The sequence below is a fragment of the Salvia miltiorrhiza genome, chromosome 4 (genome assembly GCF_028751815.1).
Source record: "Salvia miltiorrhiza cultivar Shanhuang (shh) chromosome 4, IMPLAD_Smil_shh, whole genome shotgun sequence".
Taxonomy (NCBI): Eukaryota; Viridiplantae; Streptophyta; class Magnoliopsida; order Lamiales; family Lamiaceae; genus Salvia; species Salvia miltiorrhiza.
Window position 1 is genome coordinate 55,028,319 of NC_080390.1, and position 17,513 is coordinate 55,045,831.

General features: G+C 38.8%; 3 protein-coding genes across 6 annotated transcripts; all 3 read right to left on the bottom strand.

Moving 5' to 3' along the window:
• Positions 1-1,613: 1,613 nt before the first annotated feature.
• LOC131023641 (RING-H2 finger protein ATL22-like) lies at positions 1,614-3,144 on the bottom strand. Its single transcript, XM_057953187.1, has 2 exons — positions 2,556-3,144; positions 1,614-2,050 (listed from the first exon to the last, which is right to left on the bottom strand). Exons 1-2 carry the CDS (start codon positions 3,142-3,144, stop codon positions 1,614-1,616), a joined length of 1,026 nt encoding a protein of 341 aa, XP_057809170.1.
• Positions 3,145-3,412: 268 nt separating this feature from the next.
• On the bottom strand, positions 3,413-10,695 carry LOC131020804 (histone-lysine N-methyltransferase ATX3-like). Of its 2 annotated transcripts, none has more exons than XM_057949833.1 (23): positions 9,206-10,695; positions 8,943-8,998; positions 8,673-8,868; positions 8,170-8,298; positions 8,019-8,087; positions 7,852-7,920; positions 7,655-7,746; positions 7,456-7,548; positions 7,175-7,310; positions 6,932-7,004; positions 6,730-6,829; positions 6,516-6,640; positions 6,274-6,419; positions 5,880-5,984; positions 5,582-5,646; positions 4,939-5,158; positions 4,708-4,794; positions 4,548-4,604; positions 4,321-4,410; positions 4,149-4,235; positions 3,991-4,065; positions 3,756-3,856; positions 3,413-3,663 (listed from the first exon to the last, which is right to left on the bottom strand). In XM_057949833.1, exons 1-23 carry the CDS (start codon positions 10,088-10,090, stop codon positions 3,573-3,575), a joined length of 3,147 nt encoding a protein of 1,048 aa, XP_057805816.1. In that variant the 5' UTR covers positions 10,091-10,695; the 3' UTR covers positions 3,413-3,572. The 2 variants fall into 2 exon arrangements, with proteins under 2 accessions (XP_057805816.1, XP_057805815.1); XM_057949832.1 differs by having other exon boundaries at positions 4,708-4,797.
• A 1,276-nt stretch (positions 10,696-11,971) lies between these two features.
• Positions 11,972-17,265, bottom strand: LOC131020807 (beta-amyrin synthase 1-like). 3 transcript variants are annotated; one of them, XM_057949835.1, is made up of 17 exons: positions 17,099-17,265; positions 16,565-16,789; positions 15,356-15,541; positions 15,177-15,266; positions 14,848-15,045; positions 14,663-14,747; positions 14,417-14,583; positions 13,894-14,316; positions 13,681-13,803; positions 13,490-13,588; positions 13,353-13,409; positions 13,219-13,265; positions 12,988-13,131; positions 12,723-12,900; positions 12,555-12,635; positions 12,365-12,448; positions 11,972-12,278 (listed from the first exon to the last, which is right to left on the bottom strand). In XM_057949835.1, the coding sequence occupies exons 2-17, from the start codon at positions 16,763-16,765 to the stop codon at positions 12,156-12,158; spliced, it is 2,286 nt and encodes a 761-aa protein (XP_057805818.1). In that variant the 5' UTR covers positions 16,766-16,789; positions 17,099-17,265; the 3' UTR covers positions 11,972-12,155. The 3 variants fall into 3 exon arrangements, with proteins under 3 accessions (XP_057805818.1, XP_057805819.1, XP_057805820.1); XM_057949836.1 differs by having other exon boundaries at positions 16,989-17,250; XM_057949837.1 differs by having other exon boundaries at positions 16,961-17,099.
• Between the last annotated feature and the right edge of the window lie 248 nt (positions 17,266-17,513).

Sequence of the window (17,513 nt, forward strand, 5' to 3'; positions counted from 1 at the left end):
CGTGTGGGGCGCCGAGTGCATGTGTCGGGCGAGTGCCATGCGCCACGCGCGCACGCTGCCGAGCGAGTGCGCGTCGGGTGATGCTGAGCGCTGTGCGTCGGGCACGAGCATCTGCCGAGGCAAACTACACATGAGCCACGGGAGTGCGTGCGCGCGCCGAGTGACGGGTGTGTAGGGCATGCACGCGAATTCCCGCCACGACACGTTGATTGGCGCCGAGTCCCACCAGGCAGCCACGCGAGCGACAGTTGGCGATGCGTGCCAACAAGGCATGGGCGGAGTTTGAAGTCCGAGCGGTTATGCTTGAGTTCGTGGGCAAAGGCTGAAGCTTGTGGGCTGTTTTGGCTTGCAATAACTGCCCACGACGTGGGTTGCTCCTGATTGGCTAGTTTGCTTGCCTCGGCGGTTATCTTAGTAATGGGGGATTGTCCATCCCATAGATATGCGATTTTGGGCAGAATCTCACATTGGAGATTCGTGTGTATAAGCCTATGTCCTTTGTACGAAATTGTGAGTAAATACAAAGGTTGGGAGCGAGTTATCCCGTAAGCTTGTGTGTGCTTTACGTTTATGTTCACTGTGCATTCTGTGATTGTGTTGGCTTGCGCGAGTACACGAATATTCACCTAAATCTAAACACAAGAGTTAGTGAGAGAGTGTTGGCTGATTGTTTGTCACTTGGTTTCAACTGAGACTAACATAATTCAAGAATTGATCTCATGTTTTTCGTCCAAAAAAAAAAAAAAAAGAAATCTCATGTTTTCACTTGTATTCAAATAAGACTAATAAGAGAATTCCACTCGTCTATAGAAACAAGGGAATTACAAGAATAACTAACGCCTTCGGGAAATGTCCGAAGACAAGAAAATTACATAGAGACTAGTTTGTCAGGATTAAGTTATAATCCCTACGGAACATTTAAAATTAATGACACGAGTTTTAATAAAACGATTGAATGTGTTATCAATGGAGTAAGAGTCTCATTTTATTGTAAATGATAAATGAAAAAATTTACTAAAAATAGAATTGCCACATTTGGTATAGACAGACGAGAAGAGCAAACTAGGTACTTTTTTGTGGATGGAGAACCATGGAACATTCTGTCTTCCTTTTGTTTTGGGGTAATAGCGATTAAATATACGAACTTTTAGATATTTTTTATTTTGCACATGAGAAGAGTCTCTTAAAAACATGAGGCGGTGTGGATGGTGCAGATGTTAAGAAATGTTAGATAAAAGTGTAATGTGAGTGGGAAATGAGTCATGTAAAATAGATATTAAAAAAAATTAGAAGAATTTTAGTGGATAGTGTTCAAAAAAAAAAAATACTACATATGTTGTGAGACGTCCCAAAAATGATAAAAATTGCATGTTTTTAAGAGACTAGACTATAACAAATTGAAAATGAGACAGAGTAAAACACCAAAAATGAAATAAAAAATTCCATGCGGATAATGGGAGCCTAAAAATTCAAGTATCCTACAAAAACAAAGTTACAAATTCAACTATGCTACTCCACCTATATACATCAAAGAAAAGTTAAGGTAAAAACATTGTCTCAAATTCAACATACGATTATAAGTGGTAAAGAAGAGTCTAACCAAAACAAATGATTTAAACGACGTCGGATAGAGAAGTCCGACAAACGGGACATGTGTCGCTCTTTTCGAGCCATTGCTGGATGCAGTGAGTGTGAAAGCAGTGTTGACACTTACTTATTACACTCACTGTCTCCTTCTCAGAGTAATTCTCTAAGCATATCGAGCACGTCTTAGTACTCTTACAGCTCAGGTCCCCGTTAACAATAACTAGTTCCGTGCATCGCACGATCTTGGACTCATCCAGCCCCGCCGGGTTGCTGGTGATGGATGGCAGAGGAGCCGCTCCGGATTCTGCTGCAACAGCAGCAAAGTCCGGAACGTATCTGCCTCCAATCATCCTCATTAAGTGGAAGCAAAAAACATAGCAGCAGGTTAAGCTCATAATGATGAGGCCAGGCAAAGTCAATGCCACTGCAACTATCTTGCTTATTATCTTCGATCCCTTTCTGCCTGCAGAGGCGGATGCAGAGAAAATAGTTTGAGAGAGCTAAAATTAAAAGGGTTAATCATGTTTTGTGTTTCAGTGTTCATCATAAAATATTCCAAAACTTTTGTTCTATATTAAAAAAATTCTCAGCTTTCAATGGTTTTCTAGAAAATATCCACTATACAAAATCTGGCGACAGAATGATGAGTCGTCTCGCTGGATTATTCTTAGGTGGAATTTTATTTTCCACGTCAGCCAATAAAAACGAGTCGTTCGATCTAAGAATTCGGCGAGATGACTCGTCATTCAATTATCGAATTTTGTATAAAAGGCTATTTTTTCGGAAAACATCGAAAGTTCGGGGTTCTTGAATAGAAAATGAAAATTGAGGACATTTTCTGAATCTCGCTAAAAGTTGGAGACAAACAACATGATTAACCCTTTTTTAAAATAAAAGAATTGGCTGGGGGTGCTGGAGCTCCCCCAACACCCCCTGAATCATGATCCTTGAGCACAGAAACTCCTCACCTGAATCATGATCATCACTGTCTTTACACTTTATGCAATCATCATAATCCCAAGTTAGGAACAAGAAATTGGCATCATGATATACTGGAAGAGGCCCGGTGCGCGTAGCCTGGCACCTATGTTCATCCTTGAACGAACCACGAGCAGCTACAGTCACATTCGTGGAGTTGCTCAAGCAGAGAATCGGATCCACAGGAAAATCAAGAGGGCATACATACAAGGTGTAGTTGTCATAGGCAGCCTTGAAAGGAGAAGATATAGGGGGGCTCAAGCTCGAGTCGAAGAGTCTCTCCGTGAGGCAATTCCGAGGGTCGTAGAGTTGGATGTATAGCTGAGTGTAGTCGATCCTGTGGACGTAGAATTCTCCCAAGTGAGGGAGGTTGAGAATGGTGGCGTTCGAGGCCCTGTTGCAGTTGAGGTTGATGTAGGTGCAGCTGCTCCAAGTTGGAGGCGTCTCGTCTTCCAATTTGAAAGGGTAGTGCACCGTGACGTTGCCGCAGTGAAAAGAAGGGCACAGATCTTGTGCTAGGATTGTTGAGATGTTGAAGAGAGCCAACAGCAGCAGATAGATTATTATGCACAATCCCATCTTTCATTGGATGCTTTCATGTCTCAAAATTGTATAAGATGTTGCTTGTCTTGTAGATTCTTGTTGTGAACAAGAAAATATTCACTAAGTGTTACTCACTATTTATAGGGTATTCTTTGGTTTCTACAAATTAGTATTTTCTGTTTTTTGGTCTTTTCTACATGTGTGAATCTGTTTCAAGATCAAAAATTGAAACCAAGGTACAGATAATAGAAAGTAATGGGTCGATGTCAACTGATTTTCTTTATCCACAAAAAAAAAGACAATGTATAGAAATAATAATTTGTATTAATATGGGGTTAACATTATTTGCTAGTGAATAATAAACTTGACAAAATTGGGAATTACAATTCTGGCAATAATGCTGTAAGGTTGTGACAAAAACTCTTCAACAGAAAAGGGTCAGTGCTATACACAAAAAAGAGGCTTCAATTCAAGAATTTGCGGCAGTTGGGAGCACCACACATGCAAGGGACTTTAACCTCCTCGCGCTCGTCTGGATCGAACAAATAATCATACCTGCCCACATAATAATTACACGTACGTTAGTTCAACGCCATTTGCTTTTAAAATCGAAAAGGAAGAAACGAAAGATGAAGAATTATACGTACGTTAGTTCAGCACCAGCTGAAACATTGGATTTAGCAATAAGAATTATACGGCTCTCTTGTTCGCACACACTCATGATCCTCGCGTAACAGTTGGGCATGCACTGCGTCAATTTGCACAGGGTGGAGGAAATAAAATTAATGTAGTGACTTTGATCATAATGTACAGTTACTTCACTTATCCAAATATAAAACTGCAATTATAATAAAAATTCAATGACAAAAACGAAGAGCATACCGAATGATTAATTAGGCGAGCTATATTCCCCTTATTTGTGGCATCAATCACAACTTCCTCACTGATCTTAAAAAGCTGCAAGGTGAATAGAATCAAACACTGAAAGAGCGAGCATGCGTATATGAACACTTATACAGGACCATGGAGTGTTGACTCACATAGCAATCTTTGCCCTCCAATCGATACCGTGCCTCTCTTAGGTCAGCAACACTACGCCTGACCTGCTCACCGAGATATTCAGCAACCTGCAAAGAAGCCAGAATTGAAGATTGTAACACTTAAAATACAAGTGACGTGTTAAAAGCAAAATATGAGAGAATTCAGTATTACCATTTCTCCTTCTTGAAGGCTTTGTCTAGCAAAGAGGCCCCATCCATGAATTCCTGATTTGCCAAAACAAACCCTATATTTTTCTGTTCTCTGCAGAATTAAGGACTTCATTAGGCCTGAAATGGAAAAGGAGATTTCTTTTTCGTGGCTGGGTGTGTTGGGGAGGGGAATAGAGTGAAACTTTGAGATACGGGTAGACTAAATATGCAACAGTAACAGATTATTACCCTCAAATGATCCAACCGTTCCCTGAGTGTTGAAAAAGCTTTCCCAACTTCAGAATCCTTAACAATGATAAACAAGGAGCAAGCAGTTTAAAATCGCTACGCACAAGTAAAACTTATTTCCCGAATAAACTATTTAAGACCCATGAAGGAAACAAATTACTTCATGTTGTGAATTCAAACGCTCTATATCAAGTAGAGAGTGACGTCTAGGCCCCATCAAGCGGTGAAATGTTGGCTCTATTCCAGCCTTCTTTAAAAAAAGAAAATGAAAAGGTTGGATAAGCAAGTATAAATAAATATGAAGTAGTTGTAGTAATAATAATAATGACCGAACCATAATCTGGTAACCATCCAGGCAAGGAGTAGTAAAATGTTCATATAATGACATTACCTTAGTGTTTGAACGCTTATAAATGCGACAGCGTGCAGCAGACATTGCGTCAAATCCATCTGCATCAGCAGGAGATGAGACAGAGCACTCAGCAGTGCTTGACGAGATGAGTCTCACACCTCTCGAGCATTGTTCTTGATACTGGCTCTGGAGCACACTTCTGTTAGAGAAAACTCCATCCGGAGTCTGAATCACTAAAACATTATCCGCACTAGGCACCCTGACACAGAACAAAAAAAGTTAAAACATCAGAAACTAAAAAAATTGAAAGGCTTTACTATAAGAACATGTCAAGGATCAGAGAAGCAGCAGGGCGGCAACTGTACATAGTTAACGGCTTCTTTTGACCTGCTGACTGGAAATTTAGCTATTTTCACGCATTAGTAGCTATAAGATCCTAGACGTGCAGGTTTCAGTTAAATCACAATAATTTAGATTCTTCTTTGCTATATCAGATGTTTGACATAAAATATTTAATCTAGGTGTAGAGACAAAACCAATGCTGAGATGTTTCTGGAACAATTTGGGCTAAATGCACAAAGTTCTAGATAATATGTGTAAAAAATAAAATATTGAGTAGACAAATACCCTTTCACAAGTATGCATGCAAAATGAGCATTGTGGACAGGGCTAAGCATCGTACCTGTGAACTGCACAATATGATATCCATTTGGTTATCTGCGCCCCATTCTTCTCAGAGCAATGCAACTGGATGAAAAGATCAAAATTACTCAAAAGGCAAACAGAAAAAGGGAAGGAAAGAAAGGAAGACCCCTAGAATAATACACATTGTGAAAAGTAATAACTCTAAGACACCACTACAAATACTCATCAACTTTCTTCGTATTCCTTTTTCTTTCAGGCAGGTAGAATTAACATGGTCGAGATGATGGTAAAGTACAATAAACAAACAAATAAAAGAAAGAAAGGCATATACTTACCTCCATGCAATATCCAGCACGAGAAGCACAAGCAGCATGGAAATAGGTTGCGCACTTACAACACTGCGTGCAAGAACCGTGAATCTGCTTGCAAATAACGCATACCTGGATGACAGCATTAAAAGATTGAAGACAGAATTTCAGAGAACAAAAATGTAACTCTCGCTGACTCATGGGAGAAAAGGAACAATAAAACATTTCACTTTATGCACTGAACTACCCAATTTCTAGCAAATCCAGTAGCACAAAAAGCTTGACTAATTCTAATTCTATAGATTTCATTTACAATCAACAAATATGGATTGGAGACAAATAAAAATTCCTGATATTTCGGAAGAGCAAGGACAAAAACACCAGAATAATCATTCATGCATCAATTATTTGGAAATCATACCTTAGTAAATGCACTTGGTGGAATTCTAAAAATCCCAACAGCAGGTTCCATTTTCTCTGCATTTACAAAAGCAACTTCCGGCCGGAACCACGCACATGTAACATGGACCCATAAAGTTTGAACATCGGTAGGCTTTAATGCACCCCCTGAACATGCATTTTATACAGTTAACAGAATTGAAGAATCATTTAAGAACACATAATTATCATTAAGGGAACATCAAGCTATATCAAATGACGTGCCTTTCACAGGACAGAGGCAACATTCCCTCTCTACTTCTGGGGTTTCACAAGCTCGGCAAACCCAGGAAGCAAAATCCTGAGTGTTTCCTACTCCGTAGCATTCTTGATGTACTGCTATTTGACATCTAGACAACAGAAATTTCTTGTATTAACATGGAAGAGCTTCTATGAGGATTATGTGAACATTGACAACTGTAACTGCAGATGCCTACACCTGTTGCATATTATGATTTTGTTGTAGTCCCAATCTTCAACCCATCTACAAATAGCACACCGTTCTGTGGTCCACTTTGCATGAACAGGTTGGTAGTTTTCTGCCAAGAACAATGGTAAGAAAGCATCCTTAAGATGTTTTACACACACCAATCATGAATAAAATAAGAAACAGAATGTTACGAAACAGGCCATGTTGCAACCTTTCAGAAAAGCGCACAGCTGCTGCTTATCCAACCGCGTGGGATTGTACGCAAGGACATTGTACTCTGTCATCTGTTGTAGCACACAGCTATTAGTAGATTAAAAAAACCATAAAATTATGTAAATCATGAACACATTTGTTGTTAAATAAATAACAAGACGAGGTCATTTTTGGTGTGTGGGCACAATCAAGTAATTCACAATAACTGATAAAGCATTGAAAAAATGCTTTAGGAACGGACCCATTTTTCTAGGGGTATATTTGAGCCCTTGACTTTCACACTGTGCTTCCATTTCTTTGCTCTACATCCAGTGTGCCGTTCCCACTCACTGAGCCCATACTTCTTGGTACCACATGAACCACAAAGACACTGCACCCTGATACGAGGAACAGACTAGCTCAATAAATTGTTGAGATCATGAAAAGGTTACTAATGCATTTGCCTTTAGATCATCTAAACCGGAGACTGGACAAGGACTAATAGCTAAAAAAGAGATTGCGTTAAGCAAACATATAACTTACAAATGGAGACTGGGAAAATAAGTCCCTTCCACAGCATTGCAAACAACTATTAGCTTTTCAGGCGGTGTTTTGCTCCCAAGGCTTTTAGCAGGGCCGAGAGACATCAACATAGCATACCCAAATGAGTAAACTTTTACAAACATGATATTGTTTGCAACAAAGAAAATTAAGGTAAAACACATGGCAATGATAAAAGCACCTGACTGGACAGTTCTGTATTTCCAACTCAATCAATTTAGATGCCGGCTTTCCTTTGCATTCAGGGCAGAAGTACTCCAAAGTTTTTAGACCCTAAAAACATACACGCATCAAATGGTAAGCATCATAATTTGGTTGCAAAAAGGAGAGATGAAAGAGCATGAACTATATTTAAATATATTAGATCCATTGACAAACCTTCAAAAGTTCAGCAGAAATGTTGGCACATTCAGCATGGACCCAAACATTGCAGCTATCACAGCATACCTAACACAAATATTTTGCAGGACAGGAAAAGGAAATAAGTTAATTGATCAGTCAGCAGACATAAAGAGAAAGAAGGCTGAATATGAGGATCATCTCACCCAACTGCCTCCATCAGAGTGATGCCAAATTTCCTTGCAAATACCACAGTATTGTTTCGATTTTCGTAACTACAACATTCACATAATTCAAAAGATTAACCATGAGAAGTTTATAGCTAAACTAATAGAAAGAAGGTTGTTATTGGTTAACCTTAATACAGTGTTCACACAAGAAATGAGCTTTAGCTGTTGCACTCTTTATTTTCTTCACCATTCTGCATGGAAACGTCAAGCTGCAGCTGCCACAAACTCGGGTATCTTTCCTCTTGTCAACTATCTCCTGCAATACAGGATACAGAATGAATACACTACCATGTTGAAAAATACCAATTGTGATATATTGTTATTCCAAGTAGAAAGGCAGGAAAAGATTTTAGAGGTTAGTGCTGAAGACTTTCAACAGAGTCTCATGTATGTCTGCTATGTTTAACCAACCATGTAATCCATGCTTCCGAACCCAAAGGCATTAAAAGTTAAAACATGAAACAACCAAAACAAATTTATGTGAGTACCCCACGGTGATACTTAACAACTATAACCTCTTCCTAAATTGTAAGAGGAAGGTAACAACTTCAAATTACAGTATAACCCATCATCAAACAAGGTTCAACATATTCCTTATCACAAAACAACTTGCTAAGAACAGTTACTTGCCTGCTGAACAGTACATCCTGACTCCTGATTCGATCCAGTTGCCTCTTCAGCCTCGCCGTTGTTTACTGCAGGTGATATTTCCTGCCCAGCTTCCATGGTTGAATTTGCATAGCCATTTTCTGCCATAACTGCCTCTTCTATAGCCATACGGAAGTCACTAGGCTTGCTACCGTGCAATTTAGTCTGTCCCTCAAACCTAGACATTGAACAAATTTCAAGGCTCTGTCCCTAGCAGGCATAGTTTATCACGAAAGTAAACTTCAGATTTACCTGTCCATGTACTCTTGGAATGGAAAAACCATCCCGGCTTTTATCCATGCATAATCCTGCATACCATAACAGCTTTTCAGATAATAGCACACGAAAAATTATATGCTTTACAATAGCATATAATTTTTCATTAAGTACCCATCCCATGGGAACACCAATAATAGCAGTTTCACTAATCACTAGCTGCAGTTGTTCAAAGCATTTCCCTAACTTCCCTATTGTGAATGTAGTAATGCATCAACACAAGTTTCGGAAAAATTTACCCTCAGTCCAGTCCTAGAGAACCCATAGAACATCACGCAAAGAGTGCCAGGAACGCAAGCTCTTAACACGGCTTCTGGCGCTTGAAACAGAGGATCGATCACAACAGCAGGCCACGCAGGGAAATTCTTCCCACATTTCGCCCACACTATATCTCCCATTACAAAATCAGCAGGCTCATAAAAGTCTGCCTTTTTCACAGTCACTTTGTCCTTCGCGGTTTTTCTCGTTCCCGCATATGCATTCATCTTCCCACCACTTTCCACTCCAGTCGAAACCGAAGAAACCGCAGCGTTAACTGAAGTCATGGAACTCGGCGAACTATAATAAGGCTCCAAAATGATGTTTTTCAAACTGAAGTCAAGTTTCCTCTCAATTTTCGGTTTCTTCTTGACTAAATATATGTCATCGTCATAGGACGTCGACGGCTGTTCTCGCTTCGAATTCTTATTTCGAAGCACATCTTCAGCGCATTCATCATTATCAGCTAGGCAGCTCTCCAAATCATCACCACTTTCCAATTTTTCTTTCTTCCAAGGGTGCAAAATCGAGTCCTTGAATTTCGTCGGAAGCACCTGCCTACGGCCACGCGAGGACTTCAACAATGGAGGCTTATTCTCAGGAACCTCCTTAGCAACCGAATTCACCTTGTTGTTGACGAATGACGTGTCAATCTTGCGGCAATAACTCGATAAATCAATGTCCTTTCCTTCTACTTGAACTATAGGAACTGTATACATCTGATTTGTAATCTTCTTCATCTTCTTCGAATCGACTGCGGCGCTGCATGAATTCCCGACATCGTTGCCACCAGAGATTTCTTCTTTCTCCGCTGAGCAACGCTTGAGTTTCGGCATTCCGATTTTGCTAGGCCGCTTCCCGATCATCTCCTCATCACCAATCAAATTCGCCCTTCACCAAAACCCAATCGCACAAAAAAGCCCTAATTCCTCGCGTCCACGATAAAGAATTAATCCAATTGCCCTCCAATTCACTACTCTGATGATTCCTCACTGAGATTCAACAACAATTTTCGCCGGAAATTTTCTAAACGATCCAAACGTTGCGCAATAAACAACCAAAACCGACCAAATCGAGAAAAACCCCAGAAACCTTTACGAAAAAAAATAAAAATTCGCCCTTTAATTCGATACCGTATCCAATTGCAACAAAAATATATCCCCAAATACAAATTGAGATAATGAAGGAATATAAAGATAAGAAATTATGGCGAATCACGAAAAAAACAACAAAGGGGATTAAATGGCTTTAATTTCAGAGAACTGCAAGAGGCGAAAAAAGATAAAACAAAATTACAAAAGTAGTTGTAGTATAATGTGTGTGTGTATCAGTGTATGAATGAATGAATCAATGAAGGCACGTGTATTAGAGAGTTAATTCGAATTCAACTTTTGAAACAAATTAAAATTTGAAATAATTACGCAAAACAATTGAAATTTTTTAGAGCAAGCTTTGGCTCCAAGATTTTGCAGAGAGGATCGCGCCAAGGCCAAAAATATTGGAGCCAAGGTAGCACGGAATCTCTGTGCTACCGGTTAAGGCCTTGCGTGGCGGCTTTCTATTGGCTAGAGCATCGAGAGTTCTGTGTGGCCCTGGGTGAAGTTAGATCTGTTAGGGTTGGCCCATTGGGCTCACTTATTTTAAATATTGGGCTATATTTTATTAATATAGGTAGATATTGATGTGATCATATAATAGGACCTCTTTTCGGCCCTCTAGGAAATTAATTGTAACCTATCACTTTAAATATATATATATATATAGGGAGAGGTTCAAGAAAGAACCATAAATAAAAGAAGACCGGAGAACCATTTTCAGCCATTCGATCATCAAGATCTACGGTGGATGCATCATCTTGTTGGATGAATGCAGATCCTGGGTTCGAATCCTGAAGGGAGCATTTTTTTAAAATTTTTTTAGTGCATTAATTTTAACAGCGAATGCATTAATTTTTACAGTTGATGCATTAGATTTGATGGTTCTCCCGTTATCACAAATAATGTAGTTCTCTCTAGAACCACACCCTATATATATATATATATATATATATATATATATATATATATATATATATATATATATATTGTGTTTAATGAACTTAATTACGTATGCTTACATAATGACATACTCCATAAAGCATGCTTTTAAAAAAAAAATGGAAATTGTATTATACTCTCTTCGTCCCGGTCTAATAGTCCTGTTTTCCTTGTCGAGATGTTCCACTAGAATAGTCCTGTTTCTATTTTTGGTAATGATTTTACACTACAAACAATGTGGCTCTACACATCTTTCCACACTTTTATACGTAAAAATCAAGTTTCTTAATTTCGGTGACGAAAAAAAACATGACTATTCTACTGGGGCGGAGGGAATATATTTCTAGTTCCATTATTTGATTACTGCTTCAGAAAACAAATATATATTTAAATTTCTAATTTTTGTGTTATTTGTCTATTTAAAATTGAAGTAAAAATAAGTAGCCACCCAGGTGTTTGAAGTTGGATGAATAGTTATTTGAAGTTTTTTTTCATTTAGACAATACTATTTGATGTAATATATCATATACTCCCTCTGTTCCAATTCAATAGCTCAAATTGTATGAGCAAGGATGTTAATAATTAAGAAATTAATAGTTTATAATAAAATATGAGAAATAAAATAACTTTTTTAAGGTTGCATTTGTCAACAAAAAAAATAAGAGATATAACGAAGATATTATTTTTTAAACGAAAAGATTATATGTAGGCTAAACTGAATTACATTTATATTTCCTTGTATAATATTTACTATAATACAACATCACTTTGCTAAAAAATGGAACAAATAACTTATTCAAATGTATAAAGGTACATTTCTCTCTCAAAAAAAAAAGGTATAAAGGCACATTAAAAAATGAAAATTAAAATACATTTAAAGTGGAATATATGGTATTTAGCAAGTTCTTGATGGTAACAATACACGCTTGCGGTACTCTGCTAGAGCCCATAGTGGGTATATATTTCTGTATGCTGCATAATGCAACATGCAATTCTTCATGAAAACCCCAGTAATTTCCTACACACAAATAAAAGTAATTTGATAAATAAATTAATAAATAAATTATCTTTACTAAAATCAAAATTTCTAAATTATATATTTACCTGCTGGGGAAAATCACCATTCTCCAATTGAGAGTTGATCAGAAGCTTAGCTCCACGGTGGAGTGGTGTGGGGTCCCTCTCAGCCTATTACATATAAATTAATTACTATTATTTTCATAACATTGTACTTTACTCAACAAATATATATGGCGCTGCAGAATGAAATAAAATACGAGACGGAAAGGCTAACCTGGCCCGAATGGATTAGACCCATCATAGCCCATGAAGTATGCACCAAGTTCGACCGGTCGTGTTCCAGTGGTACGTATTCCTACAAGCATCCGTAACAACAACTTAAATTCATATTTTTTTTTCATACACGTGGTATATATTAAAACGAAAGGGAAAAAAAAGTCACCTTATTTGGGCAGGAGAGGTAGCTCTCTCCCCAGCCACCATCACCTCTTTGTGAACTCAACAAGAACTCAACACCTCTTCGAACTGCTGCGCAATTGCTATACGTCTTGCCGGCTGCAGCCAGTCCCCCGAGGGCGAACCAAGTGCCATACGTGAAGCAGACGCCCCAGTTCCCATACCTGCAACGCGGCCATTCATCGTTACAAACACGAGCCACAAATTGAAGTGGAACGGAGAAAGTAAGCAAGCAAGCATTAATAATGTACCACGAGCCATCCGGCCTTTGGATATCCTCGAGGTAGCCGGCAGCCTTTGGGATGGCAGCCTCGATCTCCTTCTTCCGGTGGTGAGGGTGCAGCTTCTTGAACAAGGCGAGCGCTTGGATAGCCGATGAAGTGCACTCCACATACCTACATCACCACACACCACTCATCCACATTAGCCTCATTTTGGTTTCATGGTTTAAAATGAGTGAGAAGAGTTTTTAGTGATCTTACTCATGCTCAATCACAATGTCAGCAAAGAACTCTGTGGGATTCAGCAACTGCAAAAACAGAATTTTGAAAATTTATAAAGACGAATGTTGATCCAAGCTCAGTATAGGCTCGAGAAAACGAAGAAAACAAGTCACCTCTAACCACTCCGAGGCTCCTGCAGGCTCCCAAGCAGCTAAGCCACCATTCTTGCTCTGCAATGAGTGATTGAGGTATGTTTTATTATTATGAAACAATAATCACTTTCCTAATATTTGATTCCTATTTAATCTACCTGCAAGGAGATGAGTATGTTGACAGCATTGTAGAGCCCCTCAGATTCCATCTTCTCCCCCACAATTTCAGGAGGCATCATTGAAAACAGAAGACAACACTATAAACAAAAAAAATGTGTGATGATCAAATTGTTGTTACTTGTTACTTGTTACTTATTAATAATACTTCATTCCTGACAGAATCGCGTACCTTCAATCCTTCCGCGGTGCAATCAGACACTTGCCACCCGTGATCTTGGTCTGAAAACGTCCACGAGCCTTTAGAAGTGTGGCGGTACATGCTCTTGAAGTCGCCGGAGGGATCATCCTTAACCTGCAAAAAAAAAAGAATCCATAATGTCAGCAGCCATTTTGAAGCTCAGTTGAGACAAAGATTCTTGTATGTGATCACTGATCACACTACCTGAGACTTCTTCACGAAGTCGTGCCCTAGCCTCAGCGTCTCGCCTATTTCACCGGCCATATCACTAGCTAGCAGCGCCTGCAACGCGAAGCCCGTGTCCCACTCTTGGCTGCCAAAGCTCTGCATCTTCATTCCATCTTCCGCGAGCCACAGGTAGTCCGGGATTCTTGCAAGATGCTTCTTGAAGTAGTCCCCGTTGGGATCCTCCACCCAGCAAGCCAACATGCACAGCACCTTCTCCACACACCCGATGGTGATGTACCTGCTGTTCTCATCCTCGTAGTGGATGTGCTTCATTGTGACGTCAAGCGCCTTCTGCCTCAGCTTGTTGAGAGGCCAACGCGTCAGGAGAGGCTCGGTCAATACGTAACAACTATCCCAGAGCAGATCTTGAACCAATGGATGAGGGTAGTAGAGATCCTCCTACAATGGCATCACATGTTTAGGTTGATCACTACATTTTTCACCATCATAAACTGTAAAAGAAGTGAAAAAAAGTCCTCAGATATCCATAGCTCCATACCTTGGCACAGAGATGCCTAATGCTCCTCCAATTGATCTTTTCATAAGGCTGATCATAGAGCTCTTCCCTGAGCTCCAACACGAGTGGAGTTATCGGGCCCACGAACCTCTTCCCGTATAGATATGACATCGGCATGTAAACCATACGACAGTAGCACCACATCTTTGCTGCAGATTTTGATCATGACACATATTTAGAGACACTCTAAGAGTCAAAGACAAGAAAAATCCCCTGTTTTGAACAAACCTGGATGCATAGGAAGAAAAGATGGAAGCAGCCAAAATTCAGGGGGCATTGGATTGCTTCCTATCCACTCAAACACTCCTAGTATCTATGAACACAAAATCAAGAATGTCTCTATCAAGTTCGAGTTCAAGTTCAAGTTCAAGTTCGAGTTTTGTAGATGAATTTATATGAACACGATGCCATACCGAAAGCCAAGTCTTCCCCCAAGAAGGGATGGCTTTGATGGTGCCATGATCAAGAATCCATTTTCTTGCTCTGCTGCAGGCATTGTTGAGGCCTCCCTCGGGGCCTTCGCCTAATATACGCATGCAAATGTAGTTCAACGCGGTGCAGAACATCGTGCTGTGCCCTTCTATGTGGAAGCCCCACCCGCCGTCTTCATTCTACATGATCATCAACATCATTCAATCAACTAATCTCATTCAGTGGCGGAGCCAGAAATTTACTTGGTCTTGTTATACAAAATGATGAAAAAATGAAAATGGTCTTGTTTTTTTTTTGCAAGATGTTGCACCTGATGACAGTAAATGTAACGGAGGATTTCGCGACGATGCTCTGCCGGAAAAACAGTGTTGAGATGGCCGGTAATGTACGTAATCATGACCTGCAATTTTTTTTTAGACTTTGCATGAGTTGTGAGATATAATTAATAAGTTAACATTGGCTTTGAGGGAGGAGGAAAGGACTAATTACCAAAGGAGGGAGAAAGAAGAGAGGGCCGGCGTTCTCCGCCGGCCAGTGGCCGTCGCTGGCTTGCAAGGCGGAGAAGAAAGTGACGGCTCGCCGGAGCGTGGCGGAGGCAGCTTCGTAGGTGATGTCTTCACCGTCGGCCACCTTGACTTGGGGTATAGTCTGCTTGAAATTCTTCTCATGCAAAAACTGCATTATTACAATTTTTTTTTTTAATTTCAGTTTAATATTTTGAAGTCATTAGGTAAGACCAATGCAATATTGACTTATTTTTCTCACTCGTGTCAACATATTTTACTATTATTTTTGCTGCCAAATATTTACAAATTAATGTTTGATGAGTTAGGTAAGTCAACAACACTGGTCAACTAAAGCTACTAGAAGTCAATCATGTAGTCATCTTTTTATCATTCAGTTCACAACTTGGGTCAAATAAAACTGTACATGATGATGTGTTTATGATGTTATCATATAGTACAATAACATGATATTATTAAATATTATTTTAAATTATTCTATGGAATGTCTCGTGTCATGATGGGCAAATATTGAAATACTCACTCCGTCCATAAAACAATCATCACGTTACAGATAACATGAGTTTTAATTAAAATATGAGTGAAATTATTAGTGGAATGATGATATCACTTTAAATATGAGTGAAATGATGTAAACCTCACTACTATAAATAAAAATAGCAAATTATTTATAGAAAAAATACACAATTTTTTTTTCTCTTTTTGAAATTTAATATAGTGATTTTTAATTTATGCTCACAAATACATAAGCATGTTTTTTTTCTGATTTTTGACACCGACAAAGAAAAATTCTAATTTGTTGTTGACGTCAGGTTGGAATATGGTATCATTCACTCTATTCAAGTGCATATTCCGTAATCCACGTCTTGTACTTCCAATCTTCACGTTAACATTAAATTAGAGTTTTTTTCTTGTTGGTGTAAAAAAAATGCTAAGTTTGTATATTTGTGGGCAAAAAATAAAAATAACGTTAAATTTCAAAAAACGAAACACAGAAAAAATATTTTTTATTATACCAAATCATTAAACTATTCACCATACTAAAAAAATAAGTAAGGTTCTTATAGTGTAATAATAATAATAATAATAATAATAATAATAATAATAATAATAATAATAATAATAATAATAATAATAATAATAAAAGTGATATTGATTTTGTGGCGGCCGTGACCTGAATCCGCCAGAGGAGATCGCTGCTGGGCTTGACATCGCGGCGGTTGTCCCAGAAATCACGGCGGGCTTTGTCGACCTCTTCCCGGAGCTCCGCCGTGCCGTAGTCGGCGTCGAATTCCCAAGTCTGCCGGCCGACGTAGTTGTTGGTGCTGTAAAGGTATGGGCCGTCTTCGCCTTCTGCAGTCTTCAGCCTCCACATTATATATGCTGATTATTTCCAAACCTGCTCAAAATTTCCAAATAAATTATTGCTTTTTCAAACCAAAAAATCTCAACATATTTGAATCAAAATATGTTTAATTTGCGTTACTTAACATCGGATGCAAGCTAGCATGAATCATATATAAATATATGCAAAAAAAATGCTATTTTGGACTTCACACAAAACACATACGTGAATGAGAGAGAGAGAGAGAGCTAACTGAGATTGATAGGAAATTAGAAGCCACCAATTGAGAGATTGAGAAGAGATGATGGTGGAAACCACAAATGTAATTGCTGAATATATAGAGAGATAATCGACACTACTCACGTTTTAATTAGCCAAAAATTCTTGACTTTTGGTGGGAATTGAAATTGTGGTTTTACACCAAATAAGCTTTAATTAATTCTGAAATTGATGATTGCACCGAAGATTGTAGGTTTGGCAGAGAACTATATTTTCAGTGGGAGAGTATTTATTTGTGCTTGAGATGTAGGGGCCAGGAGAGGTATATATACACATAGGAATAAATAAATTTTACTCATAGAAACATACGACAAAATTAAATTACATGAGAAAGAGAGAGAGAGAGAGAAGCGTGTGAACGAATAGAATGCTGTTTCTTGTAGTTTTCCTGAACACGAGTGGGGGGAAACGAAGTCAAATTTGATGACTATGGATCTTTCCCTAATTATACTTACATTTTCAACATTTGCTACGACTCACCGTTTCGGGTCTGAATCTG

Coding starts and splice junctions, on each gene's coding strand:
- LOC131023641 (XM_057953187.1), bottom strand. CDS start 3,144: ATGGGATTGTGCATAATAATCTATCTGCTGCTGTTGGCTCTCTTCAAC. Junction 2,051..2,555: donor CAGTGATGATCATGATTCAG/GTGAGGAGTTTC, acceptor CCGCCTCTGCAG/GCAGAAAGGGATCGAAGATA.
- LOC131020804 (XM_057949832.1), bottom strand. CDS start 10,090: ATGATCGGGAAGCGGCCTAGCAAAATCGGAATGCCGAAACTCAAGCGT. Junction 7,921..8,018: donor ACTCTGATGGAGGCAGTTGG/GTGAGATGATCC, acceptor TATTTGTGTTAG/GTATGCTGTGATAGCTGCAA. Junction 7,005..7,174: donor ATATACCCCTAGAAAAATGG/GTCCGTTCCTAA, acceptor GTGCTACAACAG/ATGACAGAGTACAATGTCCT.
- LOC131020807 (XM_057949835.1), bottom strand. CDS start 16,765: ATGTGGAGGCTGAAGACTGCAGAAGGCGAAGACGGCCCATACCTTTAC. Junction 14,584..14,662: donor TTTTCTTCCTATGCATCCAG/GTTTGTTCAAAA, acceptor CAAAATCTGCAG/CAAAGATGTGGTGCTACTGT. Junction 13,589..13,680: donor GCACCGCGGAAGGATTGAAG/GTACGCGATTCT, acceptor TTTTGTTTATAG/TGTTGTCTTCTGTTTTCAAT.